This window comes from Arachis ipaensis, chromosome B10 (assembly GCF_000816755.2).
Source record: "Arachis ipaensis cultivar K30076 chromosome B10, Araip1.1, whole genome shotgun sequence".
In the NCBI taxonomy this organism is placed as follows: domain Eukaryota; kingdom Viridiplantae; phylum Streptophyta; class Magnoliopsida; order Fabales; family Fabaceae; genus Arachis; species Arachis ipaensis.
In genome coordinates this window covers 95834667-95850176 of record NC_029794.2, presented here as the reverse complement: position 1 = coordinate 95850176, position 15510 = coordinate 95834667, and the positions used below count along the sequence as shown (strand labels likewise).

Genomic DNA, 15510 nt, shown 5'->3' with positions numbered 1-15510 from the left:
ACAAGTGCACCGGGTCGTATCAAGTAATAAAACTCACAAAAGAGTGAGGTCGATCCCACGAGGATTAACGGATTAAGTAATCATTAGTTAATTGATTTTCCTAGTTAGACGAGCAGATTGGAGTGATAAGCAGCCATAGATCAAAGTATTGGTAGGATTAAATGCCACAATATCCATCCAACCCCCAACCTAATCCAATGTGAGAAAGCATTTCTAGCATGATTTCCTTATTCCTCTGTCAAGGTTCCGAGGAAATCCAATTATGAACAATTTCTCTATCGAGACAATTGTTCAATTGAATTATGATCGAAAGCTTTTTAGTAAGACCAAGAGAAAAGACAGAGAAAGGATGATGAAAATTACAATTGATCCATTAAATAACAATAGAGCTCTCTAACCCAACGAAAAGAGTTAGTTTAGTTCATTGCTCTATTCTAACATAGAAGAAATAAAATGCAGAAAATTGAGGAAGAAGAATTAGAATTCAAACAGAAATGGAAACTTTAAATTCATAATGGAAATTACAAACTAGAATTAAACTATAAGAAAAACAGAAAAGAAAAGAAAAGAAAAGAAACAAAAGTGCATGAAAGGTGTGTGTCAGGGGATGTGGATGCATGATTCTGGACTCCCTTCCAATCCAGAATGAGTCCTCCAATCCAGCTACTGCCTATATATAGGCTTACAAAGATGAAAATACAAATTACAAAATGAATTAAAATTTCTTAATCTAGATGCTTCTTGTGCCTTGGATTGAGTGATGTTTCATGGGCTCAGCTTGCTTGGATGATTCAGGGGTGTATTAGGGCCTTTAGTAATGTTGCAGCGTTAAAAATTGCTCCCCGACTCTATCTTCTGCGTTTGCGTCAACGTTGGCATGCAAACGTTCCCTCCAATGTTTTTCTAGTCACGCGTACGCGTGGGTGATGCGTACGTGTGACCCTTGTTTCTTTAACGTTGAGATCAACGTTGAAGATAGCGTTGCTGGGCCAACGTTCTACCCATGCATGTGCGTGGACGACGCGCACACGTGCCTTGTCAATTCTTCACTTCTCACGCGTACGCATGGGTGAGGTGTACGCATGGCTTGTCAATTTTTCTTCTTTTCACGCGTACGCGTGAGTGACGCATACGCATGGCCTCTGATTTTGCACTTCTCACGCGTATGCGTGGAGCATGCGTACGCGTGGCTATCGATTTTTCCAGGCCTCTTGTCGCGCACGTTGGGGGTAACGTTGGATCACCAACGTTCCCTCCAACGTTCCTTCTTCATTTTTTTTCATACAGCGTTGGTTCATTGCCAACGTTTACTCCAACGTTGCCACTAAAGTTGGCTCTCCAACTCTGCTTTCCCCTGCTTCTCTGCTTCTGTTTTGCCTATCAACAAATAAATAGGTGTATCAAAGTAATATACAAGATAATATCTACTATACTAAGTATGCTAATAATGCTCAAAATCATGACTTCACTTAGTGTGATCTATTCCAGCATATTTACCCTGTATATTAACTAAAATTCACCTATGCTTGAGATTTGATTCATGCAGAGATTTTTTATTCTTTTGCTCCTTTATCAACAAAATTTGTATGAAAACTAAACCAAAATCTAGTGAAAAAGCATAGAAAATAGGCTATGATGCCCTGGCATCAATTGTCATTACTCTTTCTTCTAATTCAAGTTATAGTTCAATTTTTCTTCTCTCTTGCAATTTCAATTTCTTGTTGATAAATTTGATGTTTGATGTTTGTTCATGCTTTCTTATGTTATTCTTGTTGATTGAGATCAATTGTTGCTTTTAGTTTCAAGCCTTTTCTCATTTTCTCCATGTTTAAGGTTTTTGCCCACCAAGTGTTTGACAAAATGTCAAACATGATTTTAGGCTAAATTTTTGGCTCTTGGCTTGGGTAAAGTGAGAAATTGGGTTCCTAGAGTTGGAATGTCCAACATTCAGTTTCAATCCTTGGATTGTTAATTGTTCTTGTTCCCACTAACGCTAATTTGTTGCTAAGGCAATTAGCAAGCAATTTAGGATTTGTGGGTTGAGAACACGTATGCTCATTTAACTTAATTTCCGATGTGAGGGTTGATCAAGTGAGACTAATCTATCATGATTGTCATAGTTGTGGTTCCAACAAGGAAAGGACCCTTAGCTCACTCCAAGCCAAGACTCTTTTTATGCTTTCAATCTTTCATACACTTCTATGTTAATCTCTTTTATACTTTACTTGTTTATATTATATAGTCGGTTCTTTAATTTCTTCATTAGTTCAATCATTACAATTTTGCATGTTATTTTATTGCTTTATATATTCATTTCTTCATTGATAACCCCTTGATCACTACAACCAGATTTGCACACTCATTGTTTTAAAGTACTCCTTGGGAGACGACTTGAGAGTCAAATACTCTCGGTTTTGAATTAGTTTTGAATTGTGACACATCTTGTGAGTTTCCAATTTAATTGATGGCCAACTTGTTGGGTTATGACTATACTTACAACGTCAATTCCATTTTGGATAATCAAGTTCCTAACCCATGCATTTGGGGCTTCCGTCAAATTTTGGCGCCGTTGCCAGGGAGTTCACTTTAAGTGCAATGAGTGCTACAATTTTGGTTGTTGTAAATATGTGAATAGTGTAAATACTTTTTTTGATTTGCTACTTGGCATTAATTGTAGATACTACTTTTCTCTTTAGTTAGTCTTAGTAGCCGTTGATTGTTAAGTTAGTTCTTGTTTACTTACCTAATTTTATTTTTCCTTTCATAATTGCATGGTTTTATTGCCTCCTCAGTTAAATGACACGGTCGCTTCCAGACCCGAGCTTGGCCACTTTTGATCCAGAAATCGAAAGAACTTTAACTCATATAAGGCAAGTTCGGTGCCGGCTAGCTTTTGTGAATAGTAAATCGGGTTCCCTTGAGGAGTAACTATCACCAACCATCTGTGACCATCATTCTCCAATCAACGAGGAGACTCTATATTCATCTGTGGGGAGTACTGAATTCTCTTTGAGTGACTCAGGTGACACCGTCATGGCAGGAAGAATCACCCTGAAGGAGGCCGGAGCTCCTGATCTTGACTTGCAACCACTTCAAATTTTGTATCCAGCTTTAGATCCAAATTTTGAGCTCAAGTCTGGCATGATAAACTTGCTTCCCAAATATAATGGACTACCTGGGGAAGATCCTCTGAAGCATCTAAAGGATTTCCAAGTTGCATGTGCAACTGCGAGAAGAAATGGGGCGGATGAAGACGCAGTGTTGGTCTTCGCTTTCCCTTTCTCTTTGGAGGGAAAAGCAAAGGAGTGGTTTTATACTCAATCTGGTGAAGTTAGATCCAATTGGGACTTGTTGCGTAAAGAATTTTTGGAAAAGTTCTACCATCCTCAGAAAATAGACAAGCTGTGAAGAGAGATCTCTTGCATTGTGCAACGAGATGGTGAGACTTTGTATGAATACTGGGAGACATTCAAGAAGTTGCTGGAGGCTTGCCCTCACCACCGGATTGATGAGTTGGTTCTTATCAGTTATTTCTGTCAAGGAATGCACCACCAAGATAAGCTTCTCCTAGATGCCGCGAGTGGAGGATCATTGACCAAAAACAAGACCGCTGCAGAAGCATGGGAAGTTATATCAGACTTGGCAGACTTAACTCAGCACTCAAGGGCAAGGAGTCCACAACCAAAAGCTTTGAGTAAAGTTTCTCCCTCCGGGGATGCCATTTTGACCAAGACCCTCGGTGAGATGACAATCTTGTTGAGACAAATCACCCAAGGGAAACAAATTTCTCAAGCTTTGATAAATGCTCCACCTCAATCTCCAAGGATCGAAGGACCATCAAGGATATGTGGTGTTTGTGCTTGTAACACTCATTACACCGATGAGTGCCCTCAACTCCAAGAGGACACTACATTGGCGGTAGCCAACCCTTATCAACAAAGACCCAATTACAACCAAGGATCCTACCAACATGGAGGCAATCAAAACTAATGGTGGAGGGATAATTCAAATCAAAGGTGGAACCAAGCTCCTCAAGCTCAACCCAACCAAAACGCTCAAGTCTACTACCATCAACAACTCCAAGGTCAACCATAATACCAACAACCCTACCAACAACCTCCACAATCTCAACCTCAAGGGAAGTACCTACACCCACATAGTAGGTCTAGCCCTCCTCAAGTTAACCAAGCCCTTCCCTCCAATCAACCTCACATGAATGACACAATTCATACCTTCATGCAAGAGCAACGAGAGTTCCATAAGAAACAAGAGGCATATATGGCTACGATAGCCGAAGCCCTTTCCCGTTTAACTCTCCCTCCTCAAACCGCACAAAACACCCAACAAGCTTCAACCTCGAGTAGTTTACCCTCCCAGCCTCAACCCAACCCTAAGGGTAGCATCAACACCATTGCCCTTAGGAGCGGCACTAAATTGGATAAGAATGTTTCTATACCTACAGAGTTGAGTGAGGAGACAAACACTGAAGAGGTAGGAGATGAAGTGGAAGCGACGAGGGATGAAGAAAAAAGTGTTGCCAAAAGTGAGGAAGAACCACCCAAGGTCAAGGAGTCAAAGAGAAAGACCTTGCTTGAAAAGCCTTTGCCCATTCCATTCCCAACCTTAGCCAAGAAGGCCAAGAAACAAGAAGAGCTTGATCCCACTATGGTGGAAGTTTTTAAGAAGGTTGAAGTCACCGTCTCCCTCTTCCAAGCCATTCAACAAGTGCCAAAATATGCCAAGTTCCTTAAAGATGTTTGCACTCACAAAGACAAGCTTGGAAACCTCAACAAAAAGCTGGTAGATGATTCTATCTCTTATTTACTTCCTGAAAAATACAATGATCCCGGCCCATGTTTGGTTACTTGTTTGATTGGTGGGATGAAGTTCATGGACTGTATGTATAATTTGGGAGCGTGTGTAAGTATTATGCCACTCCCTATTTATGAAAGATTGAATTTGTCACCCCTAAAGAGGTCCGGGGCAAGGTTTGTGCTAGCCGATAAAAGTATTGTGTCAGTTGTGGGGATTACAGAGAATGTGCTAGATAATATTCAAAGATTGCTCTTTCCAGTTGATTTTCACATTTTGGAGACTCCTCCCATTGACTCTAACAAGCCATCGTCCATACTCCATGGAAGGCCATTCTTAAAGATGGCCCGCTTCAAGCTAGATGCACATTTGGGAGTCTATTCTTTTGAGTCGGATGGCGAGTTAGTCAAGTTCACTTTGGAGGAGTCTAACAAGCCCGTTCTTGAAGCTTATTCTATTTTTGGGTGTGACATCGTTGAAGATCAAGTGATTAAGGATGGCAATGAGCAAGAAGAAGAGGATGTTGCCATGAAGTTGAATTCAAAGGATCACACTCAACCCAAGAATGCCAAGGAGTTGGAGATTTTCCTCCTTGGTGAAGTTTCCAAGTGACCAATGAAGCCATGCAAGTCCAACTTAGAACTCTAAACCAAAGTGCTTGGTGGGAGACACCCCACCATGGTAACATTGTTCCAATTTTATCTCTTTTTTATAGCCTTTTGAATTATTTGCTTTCTTGTGGTATAATGGGTAGCTTAGGTTTGGTTTGATGATTTTGATTTGAATAAGTTAAATTACTTGTGGACCATGAAATTGTGCTTGTTTGAATGATTTGGGGTTGGTGTGTTGATATGCTAAGGGTAGGAACCTTAGTTTTGAAGAGAAAAGAATTTTCTGAAACAGGGCATCTGTGCGTATGCACCAAGCTGTGCGTGCGCACAAAACTGTGTTTTTCAACAACTGTGCAGACGCACAAGCTTGTGTGCGTTCGCACGCATCTTAATATGCCCTCTGGTCGCAGCACCAGCACAGCTTGTACGTGCGCGCTGCCCTGTTTTCTCTGATTTGTGCATGCGCACAGCCGCGTGCGTACGCACACATCCCCTCTCATACTTCATCTGTGCGACCGCACAGACGTGTGCACCCACACATCAATTGCAGACCCCTCTGGTGGGAGCAAGGGAACAGCTTGTGCACGTGCTCAACCTCCCCAATTTTTGGCCTCTGTGCGTGCGCACGGACCTGTGTGCGCATGCACACATGATTCTGTCCTCAAGTGTTAAAAAAAAAGAGAGAGAGAGAGCCTGTCTGTGCGGTTGCACATCTTTGTCCATCCGCACGTCTTTATGCAATCTCTCTGGTCGTGGCGATCGCACGCTGTGCGTGTTCGCACCCTTCCATGTCACGCTCTCTGTGCGTCCGCACAGGCCCCTGTGCGTCCGCACACATCGCGTTCTGGGCGTTAACAGGGCAACCTGCCCTGTTGAGAGGCAGCCTTTTCTCTTCTTCTTTTCTTCTTTTCTTCATAGCTGTTCTCTCTCTCTCTTCTCTGCCCAGCTCCGCCGGTCCCTGCCACCAGCCACCGCCGCCGTCAGCCCACCGCTGGCAACCTTTCTCTCTCATTTTCTCTTACTTCTCTTCTCTTTTCTTTTCTTCTTTCTTTTCTTTTTCTCTTCTCTATTCAACACCGGTGAGTTTTCTCTTCTGGTGCTTCTTTTTCTGACGACCCCAAATGCCATGATTTCGCAGTGGCTATAAGAAGTGCCATTGTTCCTCCCTAGTTCTTGTTCTTTTCAACCTCTATATCTCAGGTTCTTGCTTTTCCTTTCTATTTATGTTAATATTGTTGCAATTTCTTTCATTTCTTTTATGTTGCTTGGATTAAATTAGTTGCTTTCTCAGTTGTTTCTTTGTATTGCAAAATGTTGTTGTTTGATTGTTGGGTTGGTTATGAGCAAATTTGAGCCTAATTGTGATGAACTTACACATTGCATACCACATGTTCGATAAAATGCCTCAATGAACATTTTGTTTGATTCATATAACTTGGCCATCATATGTGTTCAATTTATCTCTTATTAGGCATATTGTATGAATTGTGCAACTTCTATTATGACTTTTGATGGTAATTAAGTGAATTCACCAATGCATTTCTTTGATTGTCGATGTGCAATTTTGGTTGCAAATGCATTGTGTAGTATAAGACTCATTTGACATTGTTCATCTTGGAATTTAAATTGAGTGACCACTCTACAAATGTTCAACTTTTAATGATGTCTTGATCAAACATCTTTTGGCTTCCAATTAAGAACATTGTATGTGTGATTACCACTTCTTGAGGATGAACAATTGAAAATTTCCTTTTGGTGCTTGCTTGAAGTTATTTGCAGTTCTCTGTTTTATGTTTGCAACTTGAGCAATAAGTCGTAAGCTTTAAACTGTGAATTGCCTTGAGGGTGTGATTGCCGTGATATCCGGCCAGTGTGTGTGTTCCAACCGCGCGCATCATTGGAATATACACACCGTATTTTTGTAAATCACACTATTTCTATAAGCTCTTTTAACCTTGTTAGTGCTTCCTCAATGAATTTACTTTATTGTTGCCCTATAATCTCGAAGTTCTTTTATTTGTATTTTCAGGATGAGGAAAAAGGGTAAGGCACCGGTTACTTTACCGGTTGAGTAAACTACCACTCGCTCTACTAATATTTGGTGGAATCGCCAAGGGGATAAACCGAACACCTTGGTTAACCGAAGTGCCAACTCTCAATACGAGGCTATTGAGAAGCGTGCAATTCATTGGGAGCGGCCGTTGAAGATTCCAAGCCAATACAAGGCGACTATTCACCAAAGGATTGCCTCGCTTCATTGGAAGTTTCTCGAGCGAGAACCCATTGAAGTCAATGAGACTATGGTGCAGGAATTTTATGTGAACTACCAAGCTTGGGAAGCGAAGTCAGTCTTCCTCCGGAGAAAGATGTTGGATACATCCAATCAGGCTCTAGAAGCTATTCTGAACATCCCCTACATTCCACTTGAGAAAGATGAATATTCCAAGATAAAAGTGGATGTCTTCAAAGGAAGAGTATCTCTGACTCCCATTCTTGAGAGAATAGGCCATCCTAGTACATCTTGGGAGTATAGCAAAGGGAGGAATTCTATTCCCACTAGTATTGTATACTCTGATTTGAATGCTGAAGCTCGTATATGGCATCAGATTGTGGCGGACTACATCATCCCGAGCACCCACACTACCCATGTGAGATTTAGAACTACTTTGCTACTGTGGGCTATTATTCAAGGGAAGCATATAGCCATCTTGCCTTTATTGCACAAATCGATTTGAAAATTAGTTGAGAAAAAGAATATCAGCATTCCATTTCTGTCGATGGTGATGCACTTTGCAAACGCAGCGGGGGTAGAGAGGCGACTAATGGACATTATGTTCTGTTTTCCTAGAGGCAACAAGTTCATTCCGAGGGGTGATTTGGAAAGATCAACAAACATTACACCCTACGAGAGGAAGACACCCACAGCACCACCATCAACTCTACCAACTTCATCAACTGCTTTACCTTTTCTCCGACCTCTTCCGGATCTATTCCGAGACATCTTACACAATATCCACCATATGGAGCATTTGGAGCACAAACGTTTTGAGTGGATAGCGGCAAAGCTATAAGGAAGAGACCCCGGCCCGATTCCTAGAGCTTCATCAGAGCTAACTGGGGAGGAGCACGATGCAGTTGACCATCCCACTCCTGAGTCCACCAGATGAAGGTGGCCCCTCTTCATCCTCCCAGATCGTGAGTATGCACGAAGGACCGTGCACAAATTAAGTGTGGGGGAGGATCGATGACTTCAAGGGGGTAAAAGTTTCTCTCTTAAAGACACTTTGCAATGTTTCTTGTATTACTTTTTCTTCATTTTGAGTAGCTCTATTTCTATTGCATCTTATTGGGTTTGTTGTAAATATTTCTTTATCGTTTATGGATATTTAGTAGTTAATATTTGCATGTTTCATTATAGAATGAATAAGTTGGTGAAACACCAAGGAATTTTCATGAAACCTTTCTAGGGGCATACCATTGATTGAATTGAAGAAAAATTGTGTTTACCAACTTGCTTGGAGTATTTTGTTTGTAGGACATGGAAACAAGCTAGAACAACATACCTTGTGAGATTTGAGCTTTAATAGATGGTTGCACTTTTCAGCCATAATGTTGTTCTTGTGTGTGATTATACTCCTTTTTTTATTGTGATCATTAATTTGCATGATTCTTTATGTCCTGTATTTGTGTTTGGATGCATTTAGCATGATTGAGGTCATCTTTGATGATAAACTCACTAACCTATATGGCCAACCCTTGCATTCACCTTTGTGAACCCCTTTGAGCCTTTGAATCCCCTTTTGTTCTGAAGATAGTACATTACTCCCCTTAAGCAGAAAACCATTGATGTCCCTGAATTACTCTTTGATTAGCTTGGGTGGATTAGTGTGTAAATTCTAAGTGTAGGGGGGATTTTGGGAAGCATTGGTGATAGAGGCATGAACTCTTTGTGAAAAATTTTTGGGCAATTAGGTAATGCTCATGCATTTCACTAATTAAAATATATACATTCATAATTTAAAAAAAAAAACTTGTACATAACAAAGTATGAAAAAAGGAGCAAATAAAGGATGCATATACCATGTTTGAAAAGAAAATGCATGAGTGAAGTGAGATAGAAAAAGAAAATGGGTAGAAAGGTTGTATTGTTATGTGTACATAGGTGGTGTAGGATTAGGTGGATACTCAAGCTAATCAAGGAACTAATTCTTTAAGTCCACTTAACCATAATTCATCCTACCTAAACCCTAGCCCCATTACATCCCTCTAAAGACCTCATGATACTTGTTATTCATGCATTAAATACTAGTTGATTGTTAGATAACTTGCAAATCTTTGAAAAGCATGATAAAAGGAGAATTGAATGGTTAAACCCTAAACACTGAGCGAATTGAGTAGATACACATCCGGTAAGGGGTTTGATTGATCAATTCTATGTTCTTATGCCTCATATTGCATCTTCTTGCAAGTTGTTTAATTGGATAGTTTTGATAACTTCAACTCAATTCTTTGGATATTGATCTTAGTGCATGAACTATTTGCATTGGCCCTAAAGTTTTCTTGTGATGGATTGGAATTTCATGGTTTGTTTCTACCAGCTCTCATCATAGTACATATTGGTGATTAGCCTTAGGATAGTTGCATGTATTTAAGTAGTATATAGAATAAGTCATTTTCCCTTTCAAATATCTCTTTTGCGTGTGTTTAGCATGAGGACATGCTAGTGTTTAAGTGTGGGAGAATTGATGAATCCATATTTGATGATGATTTTTGGTTAGAATTGAATGGATTTTCATCATATAAACTTGCACTTATTCCCTTGAATAGCATGCTTTTGAACTTCCCTCCCAAATTACGCTTGATTATGAAAATATACTCTTTTGTGCCCAATTTAATCTATTTTATTCTATTTGCCTTCCATTCGATGCCTTGATGTTGTTTGTGAGTGATTTCAGGTGTATAAGGTAGGAATGGGTTTGAGAAAATGGAAGAAGAGCATGCAAAGTGGAGGAAACATGAAGAATCAAAGGAGATGAGTTCAGAGACGTGTGCGTGCGCACGGCTGCTTGTGCGTACGTACAGCTACCCAATCAGAGTGCGTGGATTGCTTCGAGCGCGTCACACGTCCATTCAAGCATCGTCTAGTGTGTGTGCGCACGGCTACTTGTGCGTACGCACAGGACGGGATTTTTCGCAAGGTGTGCGGACGCACGCATCTGTGCGTCCGCACAGGTGTCCGCACATGGCTTCATTAAAAGAGCACGTGACTCGTGATTTGGGGGCTTTGGAGGCCCATTTCTGAAGTCATCTAGCTCATATTGGAGGGGAAAGGAGGAACATAACATATATATCATTAGTATAGTTTAGGAGTAGTGGTAGGAGGCTTTTAGTTTAGTTTTTCTCTAAGTTTTTCATCATCTCTATTAGGGTTTATATTAGGGTTTTACATTCAAGTGCCATTTTCATTTTTTATCTTGGATTTTGCTAGCTTTTATTGTAAGTATTCTCTTGTTATTACTCTTTATAGTTACATTGTCATTACTCTTTCTTCTAATTCAGGTTATATTTCAATTTTGCTTCTCTCTTACAATTTCAATTTCTTGTTGATGAATTTGATGTTTGATGTTTGTTCATTCTTTATTGTGTTATTCTTGTTGATTGAGATCAATTGTTACTTTTAGTTTCAAGCCTTTTCTCATTTTCTCCATGTTTAAGGTTTTTGCCCACCAAGTGTTTGACAAAATGTCAAACATGGTTTTAGGCTAAATTTTTTGCTCTTGGCTTGGGTAAAGTGAGCAATTGGGTTCCTAGAGTTGGAATGTCCAACATTCAGTTTCAATCCTTGGATTGTTAATTGTTCTTGTTCCCACTAACACTAATTTGTTGCTAAGGCAATTAGCAAGCAATTTAGGATTTGTGGGTTGAGAACACTTATGCTCATTTAACTTACTTTCTGATGTGAGGGTTGATCAAGTGAGACTAATCCATCATGATTGTCATAGTTGTGGTTCCAACAAGGAAAGGACCCTTAGCTCACTCCAAGCCAAGACTCTTTTTATGCTTTCAATCTTTCATACACTTCTATGTTAATCTCTTTTATACTTCTTTATATTACATAGTCGGTTCTTTAATTTCTTTATTAGTTCAATCATTACAATTTTGCATGTTCTTTTATTGCTTTATATGTTCATTTCTTCATTGACAACCCCTTGATCACTACAACCGGATTTGCACACTCATTGTTCTAAAGTACTCCTTGGGAGACGACTCGGGAGTCAAATACTCTCGGTTTTGAATTAGTTTTGAATTGTGACACATCTTGTGAGTTTCCAATTTGATTGATGGCCAACTTGTTGGATTAGGACTATACTTACAACGTCAATTCCATTTTGGATAATCAAGTTCCTAACCCATGCATTTGGGGCTTCCGTCACTAACCGATCTACAATCACCCATAATGTGTCAAATTATGCCCGAGTCCTAGCCAAATTAGACACAGTCTATTGCGATACTTTCCCACTTCCATTACGGAATTTCGAAAGGTTGTAAGGTTCTGGACGGTCTCTGGTGCTCAATCTTTTAGTTTTTGACAAGTCAAACATTTTGAAACATGCATTGCCACATTATTCTTCATTTCTAGCCACTAGGACAATGCCTTCAGGTCATGATACATCTAAGTACTTCCTAGATGGATCAAAAACTTACTCCGGTGAGCTTCTATTAACACATCTCGCCTCAATTCTCCCATATTCGGTATATAAATCCTTCCCTTGTACCTCCAAACTCCTTCTCCGTCTTGAATAACTTCTCCTTGTTTCCTCTGTTCAATTACTTGCCATATTTTCTACAGCTCCTGATCATTCTGCTGAGTCTTCTAAATCTCTACCTTGAAATCACTGGAGATATGCAACTGATTCAAGCATATATTCCCATTTACCTCTCTAACGCCCAAGTTCAGGTTTTTAAACTCTTTCAGTAGCCTTTCTTCTTTAAATATCATCCAAGAAACACCACAAATCTTCTCCTTCACAAGCCCCAAATCTCCAAATGTCAATTCCACAAGTTCAAACACCGGAATTTTACTCCAAACCACCAATTGGATTTTAATTCAACATGAAACATAATCTAATTCGTACAACATCACCATAATCAACATAGAGTTACAAATTCCAATAATTCACAAAGATTTAATAGTTTTCTTACCTTATCCATGGATTAATTGGACAAAACCCAACAATTTTCTTAAGCTAATTCAACCTTAAAACACCAAAACATCAAATTTCTCAATGCCAATTAACTAAGAATCACGAAATTAGAAGGGGGTGAGAAATGGGTGAGAAATTTAAGTTTCTTACCACTTTGTTCCAATAGATTTGAAAAATATTTCGAGTGGAACGCGTGGCCGCTGACGACTCGTTAATTAGAACTCCGGATTGAAAGTTATGGTGATAGAAGATTGAAGTGCAAATGGGTTAGGGTTTGATGTTTCTCCTCCTTTGCTTCAACGTGAAAGGCAATAATAAAGGAGAGAATGGCTAAGTTCTTGTGTTTATATGTTGGGTCATAGGCCCGGTTTGGATCCGGTTCAATCAGTTCAGCTTGTTAGTCTGGTGTTGGGACAAAATTTTTAAAATTAGTGTTAAAATTCGTATTTTTAATTATTTCTACTTCTCTAAACTATAAAATTTGATTTTCTATTTTCTTTAAATAATAATAAATTTATTAGCTAATTATTTATTGATTTTTCGGGGTTTTGTAGCTATTAACTATTGAAATTGGTGTAGTGATGATTTCAATATAAACCTCCCTAAATAACTAAAGCATAAGCACGCTACCTAATACAACATCTACAACCTTAAATATTCACATAATAAGAAAAGATAATTAGCACTAAATTTTCTGTTCCAATAAAAAGTACTTGAACTTTAAGTTCCTCACATACTTTCCAACTTCATAAATCATAAACTTAGAAGTTAACTATTATCTCAAATTTTATAGTAAAAAAGGAATAAAATTAATTTGAGATGGAAGAAGATCAAAGGTGAAGAAGTGATTTTCTTAGATGTTGCCCTTCATTTGGATCAATGAGTGGAACAAAAAAAAAATTATTACTCTCTTTCACTTATGCACCTTTTTTTTCTCATGCTACTTCACTATTTTTTAGAAGAGACAAAATTTGAATGTCCCTCTTCTTTCTCTTCTTCTATCTTTATATTCTTTATTAGTATGTTTTAAAATCTCTTTAAACCTAGCAAGTGAGATTCTTTGAGAAAAGTATTCTAAATGATGAGAAATAAGATTGAGGAATAAGTACAAAGATTCCAGATTTTTTGAAACTAGCAAACACATTCACTAGACTTATCTTGCAAAAATTTTGTATTGTATTTTTGTAAACTATTTTGAACATTGTAGACATTCTTGTCGCTCTACTCAAATTGCAAACTTAAACCTCAAAATTAAGATTGGACTCATGCAGAAATTATTTTTCATATGGACTAGGCCCTTGGTAACCAGCGACAAAACAAGCTCTATAAATTGAGCTGCCTTGTGACCCATTTCATGCATGATAGTAAGGCTGCTTCTGTGTTAGTGTTAGCAAAAGCAAAAGAAGAGAGTGTGGAAAAATAATCTCACAAAAAAAAAAAGAAGTGAGTGTTAGTATTGGCAGTGTGTTGGTAGTAGTAGTGTGAGTAGTGTGTTGAAAGAAAAAAAATTATTAATTTGTAGTGATTAAAAATGGTACGTAATTATACGTCACCTGAAGATCATATTATCAATTATTTGAATCATCCAATATATGTAAGTTGATAAATTTTATTTTTTTATGTATTTAAATTTTTTAAATTTTTGTTATTGTTAGTATCATATAAAAATATAGTATTGTTATTTTAGTTTTTTTTTTTTGTATTTTATGAATATTTTCGAAATTTAATAAATAATTTAAATATTAATAAATAAATATTATAATAAATATGTGAATATTTATAAAATATGATATTATTAAATATTTCAAAAATAAATATTTTAATAAATAAATATTAGCGAAATATTTTACCACTATGCCTTCACGGTCAGAGTCGCTGACCCACATTGGGCATCAGTAGATATGACCTATGGTATACGAGGTCCTGCTTCCGACAACGCGTCAGGGCGGTCGTCATGTGACAGTGGTTTCATCGAGCTACAAGTGGGATTCAAGGTCGTTAACGAGTACAACTCCGGTGCATCTGCTCCGGCAGAGGTACGTAGGTCAGCCACTCTGGCTTTCGATGACTCAGTTCGGGGTCACCCATATGACCTACGGACGGAACGAAATCCACCTGATAGGTTTACTCCATCGCGGTTCGGTCAGGGCATGATGGACAAGGGACTGAATTGGTTAGTTCGAAAGAAGTGAGCAAGGATTTAGTATGTTTACGTTTAAGTTTAAGAATTAAGTTAATGTAATTCGTAGTTAATCTTTTGTATGTTTATTAATGCGAATATTTACATATGGTTTCAGAATTAAGTGAATGTAAATCTTAGTTAATCTTTTGTATGTTGATGAGTCCATATTTGACAACACATTTTAACTTGAATTGGATGGATTTCATCTCATAAACTCACACTTATTCACCAAAATAGCATACTTTTGTGTTTGACCCCTAAATTGAACCTAAATGTGAAAACATTCATTTTTGTGCTTAAATTGAGTAATTTAATCTCACTTTTATTCCATTCGATGCTGTGATATATTTGTTGAGTGATTTCAGGTCCTAGAGGCAAGAATGGGTTGGTAGAAGTGGAAGAAAGCATACAAAAATGGAGAAAACATGAAGAAAACAAAGGAGAAAAGCATCTCAGCCTGTGCCCACGCACAGCTTCTGTGCCCACGCACAGGTCTGTGTCCATGCACAAGGCAAGGTAAAAATAGGACCTGTGCCCACGCACAGGCTGTGCCCATGCTCAGGGAAGAATGAAAATCAGGACCTATGCGTCCGCACAGGTCTGTGCCCATGCACAGGAGGAAAATCAGCATGTGTGCCCATGCACAGACCTGTGCGTCCGCACAGGTACCAGCGCATGCCTCCATTAAAAAGTCACGTGG

The 15510-nt window shown here is 38.7% G+C and overlaps 1 protein-coding gene across 1 annotated transcript; it reads left to right on the top strand.

Moving 5' to 3' along the window:
- Positions 4279-5424, top strand: LOC107620819. The gene has a single exon (XM_016322932.1). It carries the CDS (start codon positions 4279-4281, stop codon positions 5422-5424), a length of 1146 nt encoding a protein of 381 aa, XP_016178418.1.

What these genes read in the sequence shown, in the direction of transcription:
- LOC107620819 (XM_016322932.1), top strand. Translation starts at nt 4,279, where the DNA reads ATGGCTACGATAGCCGAAGCCCTTTCCCGTTTAACTCTCCCTCCTCAA.